The following is a 16429-nucleotide window of genomic DNA, read 5'->3' as shown; positions in this document are numbered from 1 at the left end:
ATCCTACGAGCTTGCTGGTAAACCAGGCAATCCACAAGAAAGAGAAAAACTGAAATAGGGACCTGACAAACCTCACTGAGAGGAATAGTGTGTTGTTCCATGAGATACCCATGGGTAAGGCGGGTATAGCCAATGCAGAGACGGGAGAGCGCAGTCTCCCGAGTACGGCAATGGTGGTAAGAAGATTGCCACAAACCTAAAAGCGGTTTAATAGCATGCAATTTGTTATGGTGGATGTCTGACCACCGTTGTTGCCAACGGCCATGAAGACGTGCAGAGATAAACCTGGAATAAGAATGTATTACTGCCATTTAAAATATAAAAGGTTTTAACACTTGGAAATAAAAATAAAAATCCAATCCAAATGGTTTATTTGTAACTCCCTCCATAAATACCAAACTTCCTCTCAAAATTATCAGATTTTATCACACTTTAATAGACAATGTCTTATGTTTGCGATGGTCAACATGGCAACTACAGTTATTTTAAACAAGAGCTCCCTACCAAGACCAGTGGTGGGTTAGTTAACACATGAAGCAAGGTAGCTACCAACCATTTGGTTATCACCAAACTGTCTGAAGCAGCAGAAATTTAGAAAATCAGGGAATACTACTTTCAGATTTACAGATTTTGTACAAAAATAATGATTCATACCATTGAGCCAACTACTTAGTCAATATATATTTATTTCTACTACATCAGACATTCTCAATTGCCTTGTAGCACCCATACAATAATCAGCACTTGACTGAGTAGGTGAGTGACTCATTACAAGCAACTTCTGTTGTAGTTGAATACAAAACAATAGGAAGAACATGCTTTAATGTGAACAATTGATAACCCTTTGCATAAATGCTACCTACTTCAAACCTAGTTTTCTTACTCAGGCACACCACTTCGTAGTAGTAGTATTGTAGTAGTCATAGTAGTAGTAGTATTAATATAATAATAATAATAATAATAATAATAATATTATTCAATGGCCTTGTCATGGGGATAATCTTAGTTTTTTAACCCACAAAACCAAGATATTCTATAACCCAGTGACACTTTCCTAAAGTTTGCACTAATTTTATAATAAAGTATATAGTTACTAAATACATATCAGTTATGAGCATTTATGTAAGAATAGGAAACTTATGATAGTCTGAGGCAGTTATTTATCAGAAGTTAAGCTCATACAAATATTGGTTATTTTTTTTTTAATTCATCAACACTTACAAATCCATTACTAGTAAATAGGATGAGATGCATTAAGCTTGAGAAAGGCAAAGAGATAAAAAGAGTGAATCCTAAGAGAACTTTAATACCAAGTTGTTGATCATTTTTTTTATGAATAATGAATAAGAATTCAGGGATGACTGGAATCAGATGATATTTGTGTTCATGGTCTTCATAGAAATTAACATGAAAAGTTTGTGAAAAATGAAAGGACACACTACCTAAATGGGGGGGGGGGGGAGGTGGAACCACGAGGTTCTGAAGTGGTGCAGGTAGGATGCCGATTCAGAAAAACGGATAGGGCAAGTGGGAACACAACAGTTTTGTGGTACAGGCACATAATGACCAACAGTCTATGCCTTTAAACCCAAATTGATTGATTGAATAGGTTTGTAGTGGTGATGGAAAAGGAGGTTGTGCGAGTAATGTATTCTGCCGCACAATGCTACTTCTCCACCCATGCTACCTGGCAGCCATTTCTTGTGCTTAGGTTGCTTAAGTTCCCCCAAGGAGTTCAGCCCCAAAGCTGCATGAAGCTTCATTCATTCACCAAGAAATACAAACTTTGGCATCTTCCCTCATTCACTACTGGAACATACCATGTACTGTAATAATAAACACACACATTCCTGTAGTTTGAACAATGGCAAATTCTCATCCAAATAGCTTCAGAGGCAATTAACTCCACAAAATTCTACTGACCAATAAAGGCAATCTTGCACATGTTATGCCTGGGGCTCCTCCAAGGTTTACTGTGGATGTGTCCTACCCTACAGAACAATACATCTCCTTCCTTTCTGGGGTTCTGGAGGCTCTAAGGCTGCAAGAATTGCTTCATCAAATACATTCTTGAGTCCTTTCTGTGTAAGTGCTGAACATTCTACATACTTTACAGCCTTAAGCTCACGGCTCAGCTTGTCACCTTGCTCATAGGTGATGGGCTTCTGTTTATTCTTGGCCAGCTTTTCAACTGTAGCAGCATCATCTCTCAAGTCAATCTGTGTGCCCACTAAAAGGAATGGAGTTTTCTGGCAGTGATGAGTGATCTCAGGCACCCACTGAAAAAAATATTTATGCATTAGTTAATTATCACTGATTTATTTATTATGAATTTACTTTTCTTGGTACAATAATTTATATTCCTTCACTTGTTCTATTCATAAAGCAGATTCCTTAGCATAGTCTCACAGATTATAAAGTTCTTTTTGAAGCTATGGTAGCCAATAATTAAGGCATAAATTATTCCTGCTTATAGTAACATTAATGTCTAAATCAGAGTTGATCAGAATATTATGGATGCAGGTAAAGTAAATGAAAAGAACATGTTCAAAATTATCGTACACTTTTTTCTTTTAACACTCCAGCCATCTCCCACAGAGGCAAGGTGACCCGGCAAATAAGAAAACATTTCACTCTCACTCAATCACTATCTTGCCAGAAGGGTGCCAACATCACAGTTCAGATGACCCTCCAAACCTGACATTCCCACCCCTCTTCGAGAGTGCAGGCACTATTATATTCACTGGGTCATACAGGACTGGGGAATGGGGAGATAATCAGGCTTGATCCAAGGAAGATGGTCCCTCCAATTCCTTGGATGAAGTACTCTTCACCATTATCAAGGCATCCATTTTGAAGGGACTATGGAGGGAGAGAGTATGGAGGAGGTGAATGTATTCAGATATTTGGGAGTGGACGTGTCAGCGGATGGGTCTATGAAAGATGAGGTGAATCATAGAATTGATGAGGGGAAAAGAGTGAGTGGTGCACTTAGGAGTCTGTGGAGACAAAGAACTTTGTCCTTGGAGGCAAAGAGGGGAATGTATGAGAGTATAGTTTTACCAACGCTCTTATATGGGTGTGAAGCATGGGTGATGAATGTTGCAGCGAGGAGAAGGCTGGAGGCAGTGGAGATGTCATGTCTGAGGGCAATGTGTGGTGTGAATATAATGCAGAGAATTCGTAGTTTGGAAGTTAGGAGGAGGTGCGGGATTACCAAAACTGTTGTCCAGAGGGCTGAGGAAGGGTTGTTGAGGTGGTTCAGACATGTAGAGAGAATGGAGCGAAACAGAATGACTTCAAGAGTGTATCAGTCTGTAGTGGAAGGAAGGCGGGGTAGGGGTCGGCCTACGAAAGGTTGGAGAGAGGGGGGTAAAGGAGGTTTTGTGTGCGAGGGGCTTGGACTTCCAGCAGGCATGCGTGAGCGTGTTTGATAGGAGTGAATGGAGACAAATGGTTTTTAATACTTGACGTGCTGTTGGAGTGTGAGCAAAGTAACATTTATGAAGGGGTTCAGGGAAACCGGCAGGCCGGACTTGAGTCCTGGAGATGGGAAGTACAGTGCCTGCACTCTGAAGGAGGGGTGTTAATGTTGCAGTTTAAAAACTGTAGTGTAAAGCACCCTTCTGGCAAGACAGTGATGGATTGAATGATGGTGAAAGTTTTTCTTTTTCGGGCCATCCTGCCTTGGTGGGAATCGGCCAGTGTGATAATAAAAAATAAAAAAAATATGTAAAAAAAAAAAGGTACACATACATTAGAAAAAAACTTTGTTCATGTTTAAGAGTGCAAATGGCTCAATCATATAACTGGGAGAAACTCAACTCATATTTGTACTGAAAAGTCTGTATTATGATTTGACAGGCTTGGATCACCTACCCATAATAAAAAATATAATTACAGTAGGGCCCCGCTTTACGGCGTTTCGCTTTACAGCGTTCCGCTAATACGGTCATTTCAAATTATGACCAAAACACGCTATACGGCTCCCCCCACCTGACTTTCTAATACGGTCACAGCGCCCCACCCGGTTTGTTTACATTCTCTGTGAGATCCGTAAGCACTAAGTCTCAACATTATGTCTGGAAACTCCAAAATTTTAAGTGTTTTTAAAAGTTATTTCATATTTTATATATTTTTTTTTTTTCAACAAGTCGGCCGTCTCCCACCGAGGCAGGGTGACCCAAAAAAGAAAAAATCCCCAAAAAGAAAATACTTTCATCATCATTCAACACTTTCACCACACTCGCACATTATCACTGTTTTTGCAGAGGTGCTCAGAATACAACAGTTTAGAAGCATACACGTATAAAGATACACAACATATCCCTCCAAACTGCCAATATCCCAAACCCCTCCTTTAAAGTGCAGGCACTGTACTTCCCATTTCCAGGACTCAAGTCCGACTATATGAAAATAACCGGTTTCCCTGAATCCCTTCACTAAATATTACCCTGCTCACAGTCCAACAGATCGTCAGGTCCCAAGTACCATTCGTCTCCATTCACTCCTATCTAACACGCTCACGCACGCTTACTGGAAGTCCAAGCCCCTTGCCCACAAAACCTCCTTTACCCCCTCTCTCCAACCCTTTCGAGGACGACCCCTACCTCGCCTTCCTTCCCCTATAGATTTATATGCTTTCCATGTCATTCTACTTTGATCCATTCTCTCTAAATGACCAAACCACCTCAACAACCCCTCTTCTGCCCTCTGACTAATACTTTTATTAACTCCACACCTTTTCTCATTTCCACACTCCGAATTTTCTGCATAATATTTACACCACACATTGCCCTTAGACAGGACATCTCCACTGCCTCCAACCGTCTCCTCGGTGCTGCATTTACCACCCAAGCTTCACACTCATATAAGAGTGTTGGTACTACTATACTTTCATACATTCCCTTCTTTGCCTCCATAGATAACGTTTTTTGACTCCACATATACCTCAACGCACCACTCACCTTTTTTCCCTCATCAATTCTATGATTAACCTCATCCTTCATAAATCCATCTGCCGACACGTCAACTCCCAAGTATCTGAAAACATTCACTTCTTCCATACTCCTCCCCAATTTGATATCCAATTTTTCTTTATCTAAATCATTTGACACCCTCATCACCTTACTCTTTTCTATGTTCACTTTCAACTTTCTACCTTTACACACATTCCCAAACTCATCCACTAACCTTTGCAATTTTTCTTTAGAATCTCCCATAAGCACAGTATCATCAGCAAAAAGTAACTGTCAATTCTCATTTTGAATTTGATTCCCCAAAATTTAATCCCACCCCTCTCCCGAACACCCTAGCATTTACTTCCTTTACAACCCCATCTATAAATATAATAAACAACCATGGTGACATTACACATCCCTGTCTAAGACCTACTTTTACCGGGAAGTAGTCTCCCTCTCTTCTACACACCCTAACCTGAGCCTCACTATCCTCATAAAAACTCTTTACAGCATTTAATAACTTACCACCTATTCCATATACTTGCAACATCTGCCACATTGCTCCTCTATCCACTATCATATGCCTTTTCTAAATCCATAAATGCAATAAAAACTTCCCTACCTTTATCTAAATACTGTTCACATATATGCTTCAATGTAAACACTTGATCTACATATCCCCTACCCACTCTGAAACTTCCTTGCTCATCCGCAATCCTACATTCTGTCTTGCCTCTAATTCTTTCAATTATAACCCTACCGTACACTTTTCCTGGTATACTCAGTAAACTTATTCCTCTATAATTTTTACAGTCTCTTTTGTCCCCTTTCCCTTTATATAAAGGGACTATACATGCTCTCCACCAATCCCTAGGTATCTTCCCCTCTTTCATACATTTATTAAACAAAAGTACCAACCCCTCCAACACTATATCCCCCCCTGCTTTTAACATTTCTGTCATGATCCCATCAGTTCCAGCTGCTTTACCCCCTTTCATTTTACATAATGCCTCACGTACCTCCCCCACACTTACATTCTGCTCTTCTTCACTCCTAAAAGATGGTATACCTCCCTGACCAGTGCATGAAATTACTGCCTCTGTTTCTTCCTTAACATTTAAAAGTTCCTCAAAATATTCTCGCCATCTACCTAATACCTCCATCTCCCCATCTACTAACTCCCCTACTCTGTTTTTAACTGACAAATCCATACTTTCCCTAGGCTTTCTTAACTTGTTTAACTCACTCCAAAATTTTTTCTTATTTTCATTAAAATTTCTTGACAGTGCCTCTCCCACTCTATCATCTGCTCTCCTTTTGCACTCTCTCACCACTCTCTTTACCTTTCTTTTACTCTCCATATCCTCTGCTCTTCTTATAACACTTCTGCTTTGTAAAAACCTCTCATAAGCTACCTTTTTCTCTTTTATCACACCCTTTACTTCATCATTCCACCAATCACTCCTCTTTCCTCCTGCCCCCACCCTCCTATAACCATATTTTATATATACTCTGATAATTATACTTATGTATACCTGTACTTAAATAAACTTACATACTGTGCTGGCATGCAGGTACACATTAAAATCAGTAAGAGCGTCTTATGTCTCCAGACGTCATATTAGTAATGATAATAATAATCATCGAGTCTCATTAAATGTCGTATATTACGATGATATGCATTTTTCATTAATCCATCTTTGATATTTTTTCAAAATTATATAATAAACACTATGCATAACATATAAAGATGATAAATACACCCCACAATAGAATAAATAAACATAAATATGAGATGTGGTAGCCAGATAACTTGTACAAGTGACACCAAGAATAACATTTTCTCTAATCTAACGTAAGAGAAAATGTGTTACTGGGGGTAACTGTAGAAAATTATTCCTTTTATATGTATGTAAGTTTATTCAGGTATACCCAAATACAGTTACATAGATTATCATACATAACAGCATATGTGTAGAGAACCCAGGATAACCCAAAAAAGTAAGACAGTAACCTATTTCCATTGCCTTCACTCAGAGTGTCATTTCTTCTCAAAATGGTGTTACATGAGAATGGGAGTGTTCTTCTTTATTTATTCTACCGTATCAATGTAGAGACAACCTGTACACAATGTAACTTGTACACAAACCAGACGTGTACACTGTTTACAAAACTTACATTCACCTGGTTTGTTTACATAACTCTGTGTCTGTCCTCCCTCATGCACTCATTCTTTCTCTCTCTCATTTATTCGTTTTATCTCATTTACTTACTCCTGACCCTACATTAAAACTACAAATATTTTAAGGTAAGTAATGAGTGAACTGTATATACATTTTATCACTCTGGGATGCTTAAATATCATAGAATGTGTGTGGGTGGGTTGGCCTCGTATGGTAGCTTGGCTGACTACCATACATACCACACTTGATTTTTTACAATAAATGCTACTCATCTCACCCTAGATTAAGACTACAAATATTTTAAGGTAAGTAATGAGTAAACTGTATATGCATTTTATCGCTCTGGGATGCTTAAATGTAATAGAATATTATGTGTAGGTGGGGTGGCCTGGTATGGTATCCCGGCTGACTACCATATCTATTTTTTTTATTTATTTATTTAATAATTTGTACATACATAGTTACAAAAAAATACAGGTAAGAGCAGCATGCCAAAGCCACTTGTATGCATAGCATTACATACCACACTTGATTTCTTACAATAAATACTACTTGTCTCACCCTAGATTAAGACTAAATATTTTAAGGTAAGTAATGAGTGCACTGTGTGTGTATTGTACTTTTTTATTGTTTTTTGATGCCTAGTTCTAATGCTAACTTAATATATGTTAGTGTAAACTTGTTATCTAGTACAGTGGAACCCTGCGTAACGATCACCTCCGAATGCAACCAATTATGTAAGTGTATTTATGTAAGTGCGTTTGTACGTGTATGTTTGCGGGTCTGAAATGGACTAATGTACTTCACAATATTCCTTATGGGAACAAATTCGGTCAGTACTGGCACCTGAACATACTTCTTGAGTGAAAAAATATCGTTAACCGGGGGTCCACTGTATTTGTATGCATTTATAAGTGGAAAAAAAGGGTGTTCCACTTAACGGCGATTTCCGCTTTACAGCGGTAGCCTGGAACCTAACCTGCCATATAAGTGGGGCCCTACTGTACTGATGTAAATGATTCTATAAAATGTGAAATTTACAATTATGTGACTACTAGGAGAGTTATGAGCCTTGGAACAACTTAACATTCAGGATCCGAAGGAGATAGGCAAGGGTGTTAAGGAGGAACATGGCTAATTCAAGTAAAATTTTTAAAAATAATTTATTTAAATTTAGAATTTAACAAAAGTAATAAGAAATGTATGGTATTTAGTGAGACTAGATCTAATAACCTGGATATTATTATTATTAGCCATTATGAAATTGTGGAACATTTTAGATATTTAAGTCATTCCATACAAAGCAATTTGTTAGATAAGGAAGTTGAAAGTATTAGAGCATCAAGTCTGTGTTACAAAACATCAACAACAGCTGAGGTGGATGTTAATAAAAAGCCTTTCCAGAAAAAGAGGAACATAAGCCATGAAAAATAGGTATCCCTCAATTTATGTTATAAATGTGCTCCATGCTCAAGGCAACTGTACTTTCCTCAATAATAAAAAAAAATAATAATAATAATAATAAAAAAAAAAATGCTTATGAACCCTAAGCAAATTTTGCAAACTGCACAGAATGCACACGATGAATGTAAATTGCATATACAGTGGACCCCCGCATAACGATTACCTCCGAATGCGACCAATTATGTAAGTGTATTTATGTAAGTGCGTTTGTACGTGTGTTTGGGGGTCTGAAATGGACTAATCTACTTCACAATATTCCTTATGGGAACAAATTCGGTCAGTACTGGCACCTGAACATACTTATGGAGTGAAAAAATATCGTTAACTGGGGGTCCACTGTATAAATAAATTACTCGTAGAAATAAGGCATCATATAATAGCAAATTTATACGAGGCTAACCTGCATAAAACGAGACAAACCTATATAATGTAAATGTAACCTAACACAGTAAAAAAGCAGTAGGTTACTGGCTATGTTACATCTATATGGTGGTGTAATAATGTTGGTAGAATTACCGACTTAAAAGGACACGCATGCAACTAATGTGACATTTTATTGATAATGTTTTGCTTTCCAGGAGCTTTGCCAAGCTCCTGGAGAGTGAAACAAACACTGCCACAATAAAATGTCACATTAGCTACACATGTTCTTTTACCTATTACATTTATAAATGGATATGGCATGCAAGTTAAAATACTGTATGGCATTTTGAAGCAAATTATGATTATTTTATCATGTTGGGCCCACATGTGTTAGCAATTTAAAAAATGTACTGAAATATTATATCAAAATTTTTAACCCAGCCATAAAATAAAATTCTTCTGCAATGCTAGCAACAATTTTTTTTCACCAAAGATTATAACTAACCTTTTCCTTGACATTCTCAAACGATGATGGAGACACCACTGAAAAACAGACTAGAAACACGTCTGTCTGAGGATAACTAAGGGGTCGCAGTCTATCATAATCCTCTTGCCCTGAAATGCAAAAACAAGACCACTGAAAAACAGAAATGCAAGTTTTTTCCATCTTCTTTAAAAAATAAATGTTAAAATGCAAATCACTGGAATTAATTTGCAAACTTCCTTAGCCTTTTAACCCATAATACTCATTAGTCTTAGGCATTAAGCTCCTAGCAAGTGCTTAGCTGCTTAAGAGTACCATGGCTGCAAAAATTCCATATCCCAGTCAGAATATGACACAGGGATAGGAAAAACAAAAATAGGACAGTGTAAGACTTAAGAACATAAATCAGGAACATTGCTGAAGGCATACTAGCCCATGCTAGATAGGTTATTTACTCTTACCTAACCATTCCCATATACAGCTAAACAAACTTTTAATGCTATCCAAGACATTAGTTTCAATGTAGTTACTCGACAACTTGTTTCCCTCAACTCCCAACTACTGCCAAACAAGACTCTTCCTGTTCTTCAAGATTCTCCTTTGTATGGACTGATGAAGCCACTGTGGCGAAACGTTTCCTCAATAAAGATACCCAAGAGTTGCACATGTGTCTAATTTATCAACATGTCGGTTCTCTGAACCATTCATCTACAAGACTCTTACTATTGTGTATCATTACTAAATCTGCATTTAACAAAGCCACTGTTTCAACTTCATTCTTCGTTAGATATATCAACCAATTCATAATCTCTGTCTTCCACCTGTATAACTATATCACCTCCCATCCCCCTTTATTCTATGCTTTTTAATGAGTAGATTTGGGGCTTTTGTATCATTGTTTTAATTTTTTTTTGGGCCCCAGCCATGTCCTACCAACGTAGGGTGACAAATTATTTTTTTACCAAATTCCAAATATAAAAGCATAATTTTGATATTACTTATGTTTTCAATGCATCCCAAGATGAAAAAGCAGTAAGCAAGAAGAGGGGCAGAGAGAAGAGGTGGGGAGAATGAAAAAGAAAAAGAAGTATTTACATGTTATGCATGTTAATGCATTAGCTTGCAGTATCTACAAAGAAATTCATTCCCTATCTGTCTTCACTGTAACTTAAGACAACTGGTCATGGATACTGCACGTTCCTAATGTGTGTCATTTGTGAACTATAAAATATTTTATGCAAGCCATATTTATGCAGCTATATATATATATTAACCTTTTCAGTAGCTGTCAAGCAGAACTATGTCACTGAGGCCTGGGTCACTCACATAGTTCTGTGTCATGAACTCGGCTCACTCAGATAAGCCACGAGCAGTAAATTTTGGCCTAGATCTGAGAGAATGGGTGTGTGGGGCAAGTGTGCACATTATAAAACAAATCCTGCCCCCCTTTCCCATACACTAAGGGTACATGATTACTCTCCCTTCATTAGTATTGCAATTCCAAAGCAAGACAGCAACAGAGAGAGCAAGAGAATCTACAGAGATTAGAGGATGGAACAGATACAGAATTCAACTGGTTCATACAGCATATAGTGTACAATAAGATTTCAAGTCAAAATACTTACCAGCAGTATCAAAAAGGCCTAATGTATATGGTTCACCTCCAATCATTACTGTAACTGCATAGTTATCAAATACCTAGAATGAAGATATATTCTAGGTTCAGTAAAACAGTATGTGAAGATATCAATATAGACACTCTTAAGTCTGGGGCATTTTTAACAGTATAGTATATGTCACCTTCATATAAAGTGAAGAGCAAAGCATTAAATCAACATTGCTCTATTAGGTATCAATACCTTTCAGCATTATTATCCATTTTAATTTATCATAAGATACAGCCAATACAAAAAACTAAAGGAACCTTACATACCGTGGGGACATACTCAGAAGGAAATTTATTTGTCGTGTAGGAGATGAGCAGACAGGTTTTACCCACTGCTCCATCTCCCACCACCACACACTTTATCGTCTGCATCTCTCACGTTCCCCAGCAGGCTGATGAAAATGTAATATGTTAAATTGCATCATGATAGCATGGGTCGAAATCTGAGAATTGTAGTCCCCCCCCACAAAAAGAAAAAAAAAAAATTTCAGTAGGTTCTTGGGAACTGCAACTAAGCGAAACGACATATAACAAAACCAATCTTACCACAGGCTAACTGATAACATCAAGGGTGCAAAATGCACCTTTAGCACTCATTGCAACAAGGTTGAATAAAGGTTTGCAAAGTGAAAATTATAAGGAGCACCTCCTACCACCATGCAGTTCAAATACAAACAAACAATTATGGCGGGCTCTCTGAGTGCTTTCAGACCTCATCATTTGTTGTGTATTTGTATGATTATTGTATACTTTATGAATTTTTAACACTTTCAACCTGCTTATTCCAGTTCAGGGTCACGGGTGGCCAGAGCCTATCCCAGCAGCTCAGGGTGCCAGGTGAAAACCAACCCTGGAAGGATGCCATTCCATCGCAAGGCACACTCCCAAACACACACCCATACTCACTCATACCGGAACAATCTAGACACCAACTAACTTAACATGCAGATCTTTGGTATGTGGGAAGAAACTGAAGTATTCTGAGAAAACCCACGCAGACATGGAGAGAACTTTCAAACTCCATGCAAACAGTGGCCCAGGCCTGGAATCGATTTTTCTTCACATCAACATTTTAATGAAACAACATTAAGTAAGAACTTACTGTACATATAGAAAAGATACAAGCTACAACTGAGTAGTTAAGGGAGTTACCTCCTCAATAGCAGTCTCCTGTCAAGGAAGAGTGACCAAAAGAAACTCATTCATCACCATTCATTAACTGTGGTCTTTCCATAAGTGTACTGACATTACAATTCAGATTACCCTCCAAGTCCAACATCACCACTTCTTTCGTATAAGCACTGCCCTTCCCACCTCCAGGACTCCAGTTTGGCTAATCAGTTTCACTAAATACCTTTGTAAAGGCTGCCAACAGTATGTCCATTAAAAAACTTTCCCATTCACTTCTACTTAACATACTCTCACAAGTATGCTGGATACTCAAGCATCTTTTACTGCATCACTAACCATTCTTGGGGCAACCTCTTTCCCTCCTACCTTCCACCCCATGGCTCGGTTGGCAACACACTCCACTCACAAACACTGTCTGTGGTTTGATCTCCAACACAGATGGAGACACTGGGCATGTTTCCTTACACCTACTGTTCCTGTTCACCTAGCAGTAAGCTGGTAAATGTGTTAATTGACTGTTGTGAGTAGTATCCTGGGGGACAATATTGAAGGACCCCAATGGAAATAAGACAGTCCCCAATGATGCACTGGCTTTACTGGGTTATCCTAGATAGCTAACCCTCCAGGTTAGAAATCCAAACAAATCGTATACATCCCTTTCATTAGCCTATCCTTCTCCTTCCACTCTACATGCCCAACCCACTTCAACAACTCCTCCTCAGCCATTTGACTTGTACCCTTAATGACTCACTGCCTTTTAATTTCTACACTACAAATTCTCTGCATGATATTCACACTACATGACATCACCACTGCCTCTAGCCACTTCCTAGCTGTAACATTCAAAACCCATGCCTCAAACCACATAAAAGTGTGGTACCAATAAACTTACCCCTCCTTTCATATATACATCAGTATGCTTTAGAATAAGCAAATGCAAGGTTTTGGAGACTGGAGAAGGGGTCAAAATACTGGACAGAGTATAGACTTGGGGGACAGATTCTGCAGACCTCATTCAAAGAGGACCTACGAGTAAGCATCGTGCCTACCATATCACCAGAGGCTCAACAGGATAACCTTTGTAGCCAATGCTTGCCTGACAAATCAGCATCCTTCAGAAATCTGTCATTTAGGGTGCTTTATGCAACATATGTCAGGCTCATCTTGGAGTATGCAGCACCATGTTAAGAAACTGAAGAAAGTGCAGAAGTATGCAACGAGACTAGTTGCAGAGCTAAGGGGTATGAGCTATATGGAAAGGCTAAAGGAATTTAATCTAAAGACCCAGGAGTGCAGAAGGTCCATGGGAGATATACAAAATACTCAAGAGGAACTGATAGGGCAGACAGAAAGGCTGTTAGAGAGGGGGAAACAGGTACTCAGGGGGCACAGCTGGAAGCTAAAAACAGAAGAGTCACAGGGATGTTAGGATGTCAGTCTCAAGGTGGTTGGGAAGTAGAATAACTTCAATGAAGTGGTAGAGGCAGACTCAATACAGTTTTAAGAATAGGTACAACTGGGCCCACAAGGCTAGTGAGAGTGTTTGTAGCAAGCAAGCTGAAAGGCAAGACCAGCAGCTAAGATTAGACACCTGAAACCCCATATAGGAGAGTAGAATTAGGCAAGTACAGCACAGTAGTCCCCGACTTGCAATATTCCACTTTTATGACACAGGCACTACAGAAACAAACTGACTAAATCACCAACTCACTCTTCCAATACACAGGACTATTTGTGGCCATGGAAGGCGGGGAAGCAGCAGACAATGTTGCTGCAGTCAGGATATTCCCATGAACAATTTACAGATTTTCCTACTCTTACAGCCAAGTCTAGGAAAAAGCTTTTCTGATTAACTGTTCAACCAGGCTGGTGCTGTTGGAAGCCCACTGGCCCAAATCTTCCAGAAGTTCATTTAAATTGATTAAGGTCACAGCACAAACATTTCCAATGAACACATTCTAGGGACTATCATCTCTCTCTCTCTCCAAAAAGTTCTTAATACATAGTGCAGTAGGTCTACTGGCCTATGTTAGGCAGGTCTCATTATCACCACATAATAATAATTTTTATTTTTATATGTACAAGGTATACAGGCCTAGCTGACATCAATGACATACTTCAATACAGAAAGCCCCCTGGTTATGCACAGCATTTCAGGCAAAGTAGGCCAATTTTGTCCCAGTATGCAACCCACACTAGTCGACTAACACCCAGGTACCTATTTTACTGATAGGGAAACATGGAAAACAGGTGCCTTAAGGAATCATGTCCTAATGTTTTCCAGCCGTACTTGGAACTGACCCTGGGACCTCAGTGTGTGAGCTGTGTGTGCAGCACTCAGCTCACTGCCTTTCAACGCATTTTCATAATTTTAATTTTTAGATACAACCCACACAGGAGAAAACCTTGTGATGAAATTTCATTCCATCCTGTACCATTAGCTAATCACACACTAACACACGAAGGTAAGGGAGCCAGTGTGACTAATTATAATTATAATCACGGGGGAGCATTAAACTCATAGGATTATACAGTGCCTCTGGGGAGGGGGAGAGAAGGTATTCAGACTCAATTCAGGGAACTGACGCACAGATCCATTTCCCTAGATCAAGAGCCCCTCACCAGCATCAAGGAACCTTCCTTGAGGAGTATGTGACTAGTTAATGGTCCTAGTAGGACCGAAATGTCACAAGTCTCTTTCTCCTGTGCGGGTTATTTGTGTATTGTTCTGGTCACAGCATTGTATCTTTTTATTCTTTAATTTTTATATTATAGTCTGCAGGAAATATTACCCAGAATAAAGGATATTAAGTAATACACAGGAAGTTCCATGAATCACATACCCTGCCCCCATTTCCTCTATCATTTCTATGATAATTTCTTCAAAACCGAAGGAACAACAATTTAGAGAGATAATGCCACTTAGATGATAACTGCAATAGTACAAGGATAGTTGCTGGCTAATGGAGGTTTAAAGACTATCGACTACACTAGGGTTATTAAGGATACACCTAACCTCTTCACCACCAAATAAGAATACATGTAATTCCTAAAACAGAGATTAAATGAGGCTCAGGATATATATACTGGGAGAGAAATAGACTTGTGGGTGTTAATCCCTTCACCCGTGACTACCAGAGGTCTGAAGGGCAGGAATAGTAAGCTACTACCTTTCTTCCTGCCTTCCCTTAACTTTATTATAGTATAATAACCAACTTACCATGCAACACAAGACACAGGTGCACATGCAACACAAACAACATCGACATAAACTCGCACCTTGACATTTAATTTCCTAACGTCAAGTTGGAAATAGTTTTTTCAGCCATCTTAGTGAGCCCCGCCTTCACATTATCAGCTCCCCCAGGGCCGCATTACCTGCCATCTCCACCAACACTGCGCTCCATACACTCCTAACACTCACACATGGTTAATATCCCCGCTGATACACACAAACCAGAGAGAAAAACGGGTAAATAAGGATAATTTAGTCTCACCAGCTGGGCGTAGTTCATCAGCCACACTACTGCCCTCTACCGGCCACTAACACAACCAACACACACATCCACGCTCACACTTCCCTACATAATATTATTTTAGCCATATCCCCTCATTTCTATACCATCTTAACCTATATATATCTAAATTACATAAACCATTTAAGTAACACTTCAAATCTCCTTTATTTCCGAAATATTCTGCATTATAATTGTGTCTTCCAAGACAAGAATGGCACCCAACATTTCTCAGGAATTACACACACACTCATCTTTCTCACAAATATATTCTACCTACAATAATTTTGTACAATTTCAAATAAAAAGCACATTCCAAATTCAACAACACGTACTATAAATTCATTTTCATGTGCTATTCATTTTTTATGTATCTTTTCAACGACATTATTATAAAAATCGCACTAAATAGATAAGCTTTAAAAAAATACAAGAATAACTCATATTATATTTCACCACTAATATTCTCTCGTATAAGCTGCTGGTATAAGATTAATATACAAATATATGGCTGCTGGTCCATTGATTGATACTTATGTACTTTATATTACAGATTCCAATTGTTAAATTATGACTAACGCACAGCCGCTTAACTTACGGAAATACCTGTTGTGATAATATTATGTGGTAGTGTGGTACTATCTGTGGTGGTGTGGTACTAT

General features: G+C 38.6%; 1 protein-coding gene across 1 annotated transcript; it reads right to left on the bottom strand.

The window, feature by feature from the left end:
* Positions 1 to 354: 354 nt before the first annotated feature.
* LOC128703175 (cdc42 homolog) lies at positions 355 to 15827 on the bottom strand. The gene is made up of 5 exons (XM_053797750.2): positions 15750 to 15827; positions 11389 to 11513; positions 11081 to 11153; positions 9477 to 9586; positions 355 to 2279 (listed from the first exon to the last, which is right to left on the bottom strand). Exons 2-5 carry the CDS (start codon positions 11491 to 11493, stop codon positions 1992 to 1994), a joined length of 576 nt encoding a protein of 191 aa, XP_053653725.1. The 5' UTR covers positions 11494 to 11513; positions 15750 to 15827; the 3' UTR covers positions 355 to 1991.
* Positions 15828 to 16429: the final 602 nt, after the last annotated feature.

The sequence above is a fragment of the Cherax quadricarinatus genome, chromosome 85 (genome assembly GCF_038502225.1).
Source record: "Cherax quadricarinatus isolate ZL_2023a chromosome 85, ASM3850222v1, whole genome shotgun sequence".
Lineage (NCBI taxonomy): Eukaryota > Metazoa > Arthropoda > Malacostraca > Decapoda > Parastacidae > Cherax > Cherax quadricarinatus.
This window is presented reverse-complemented; position numbering and strand designations above follow the sequence as displayed.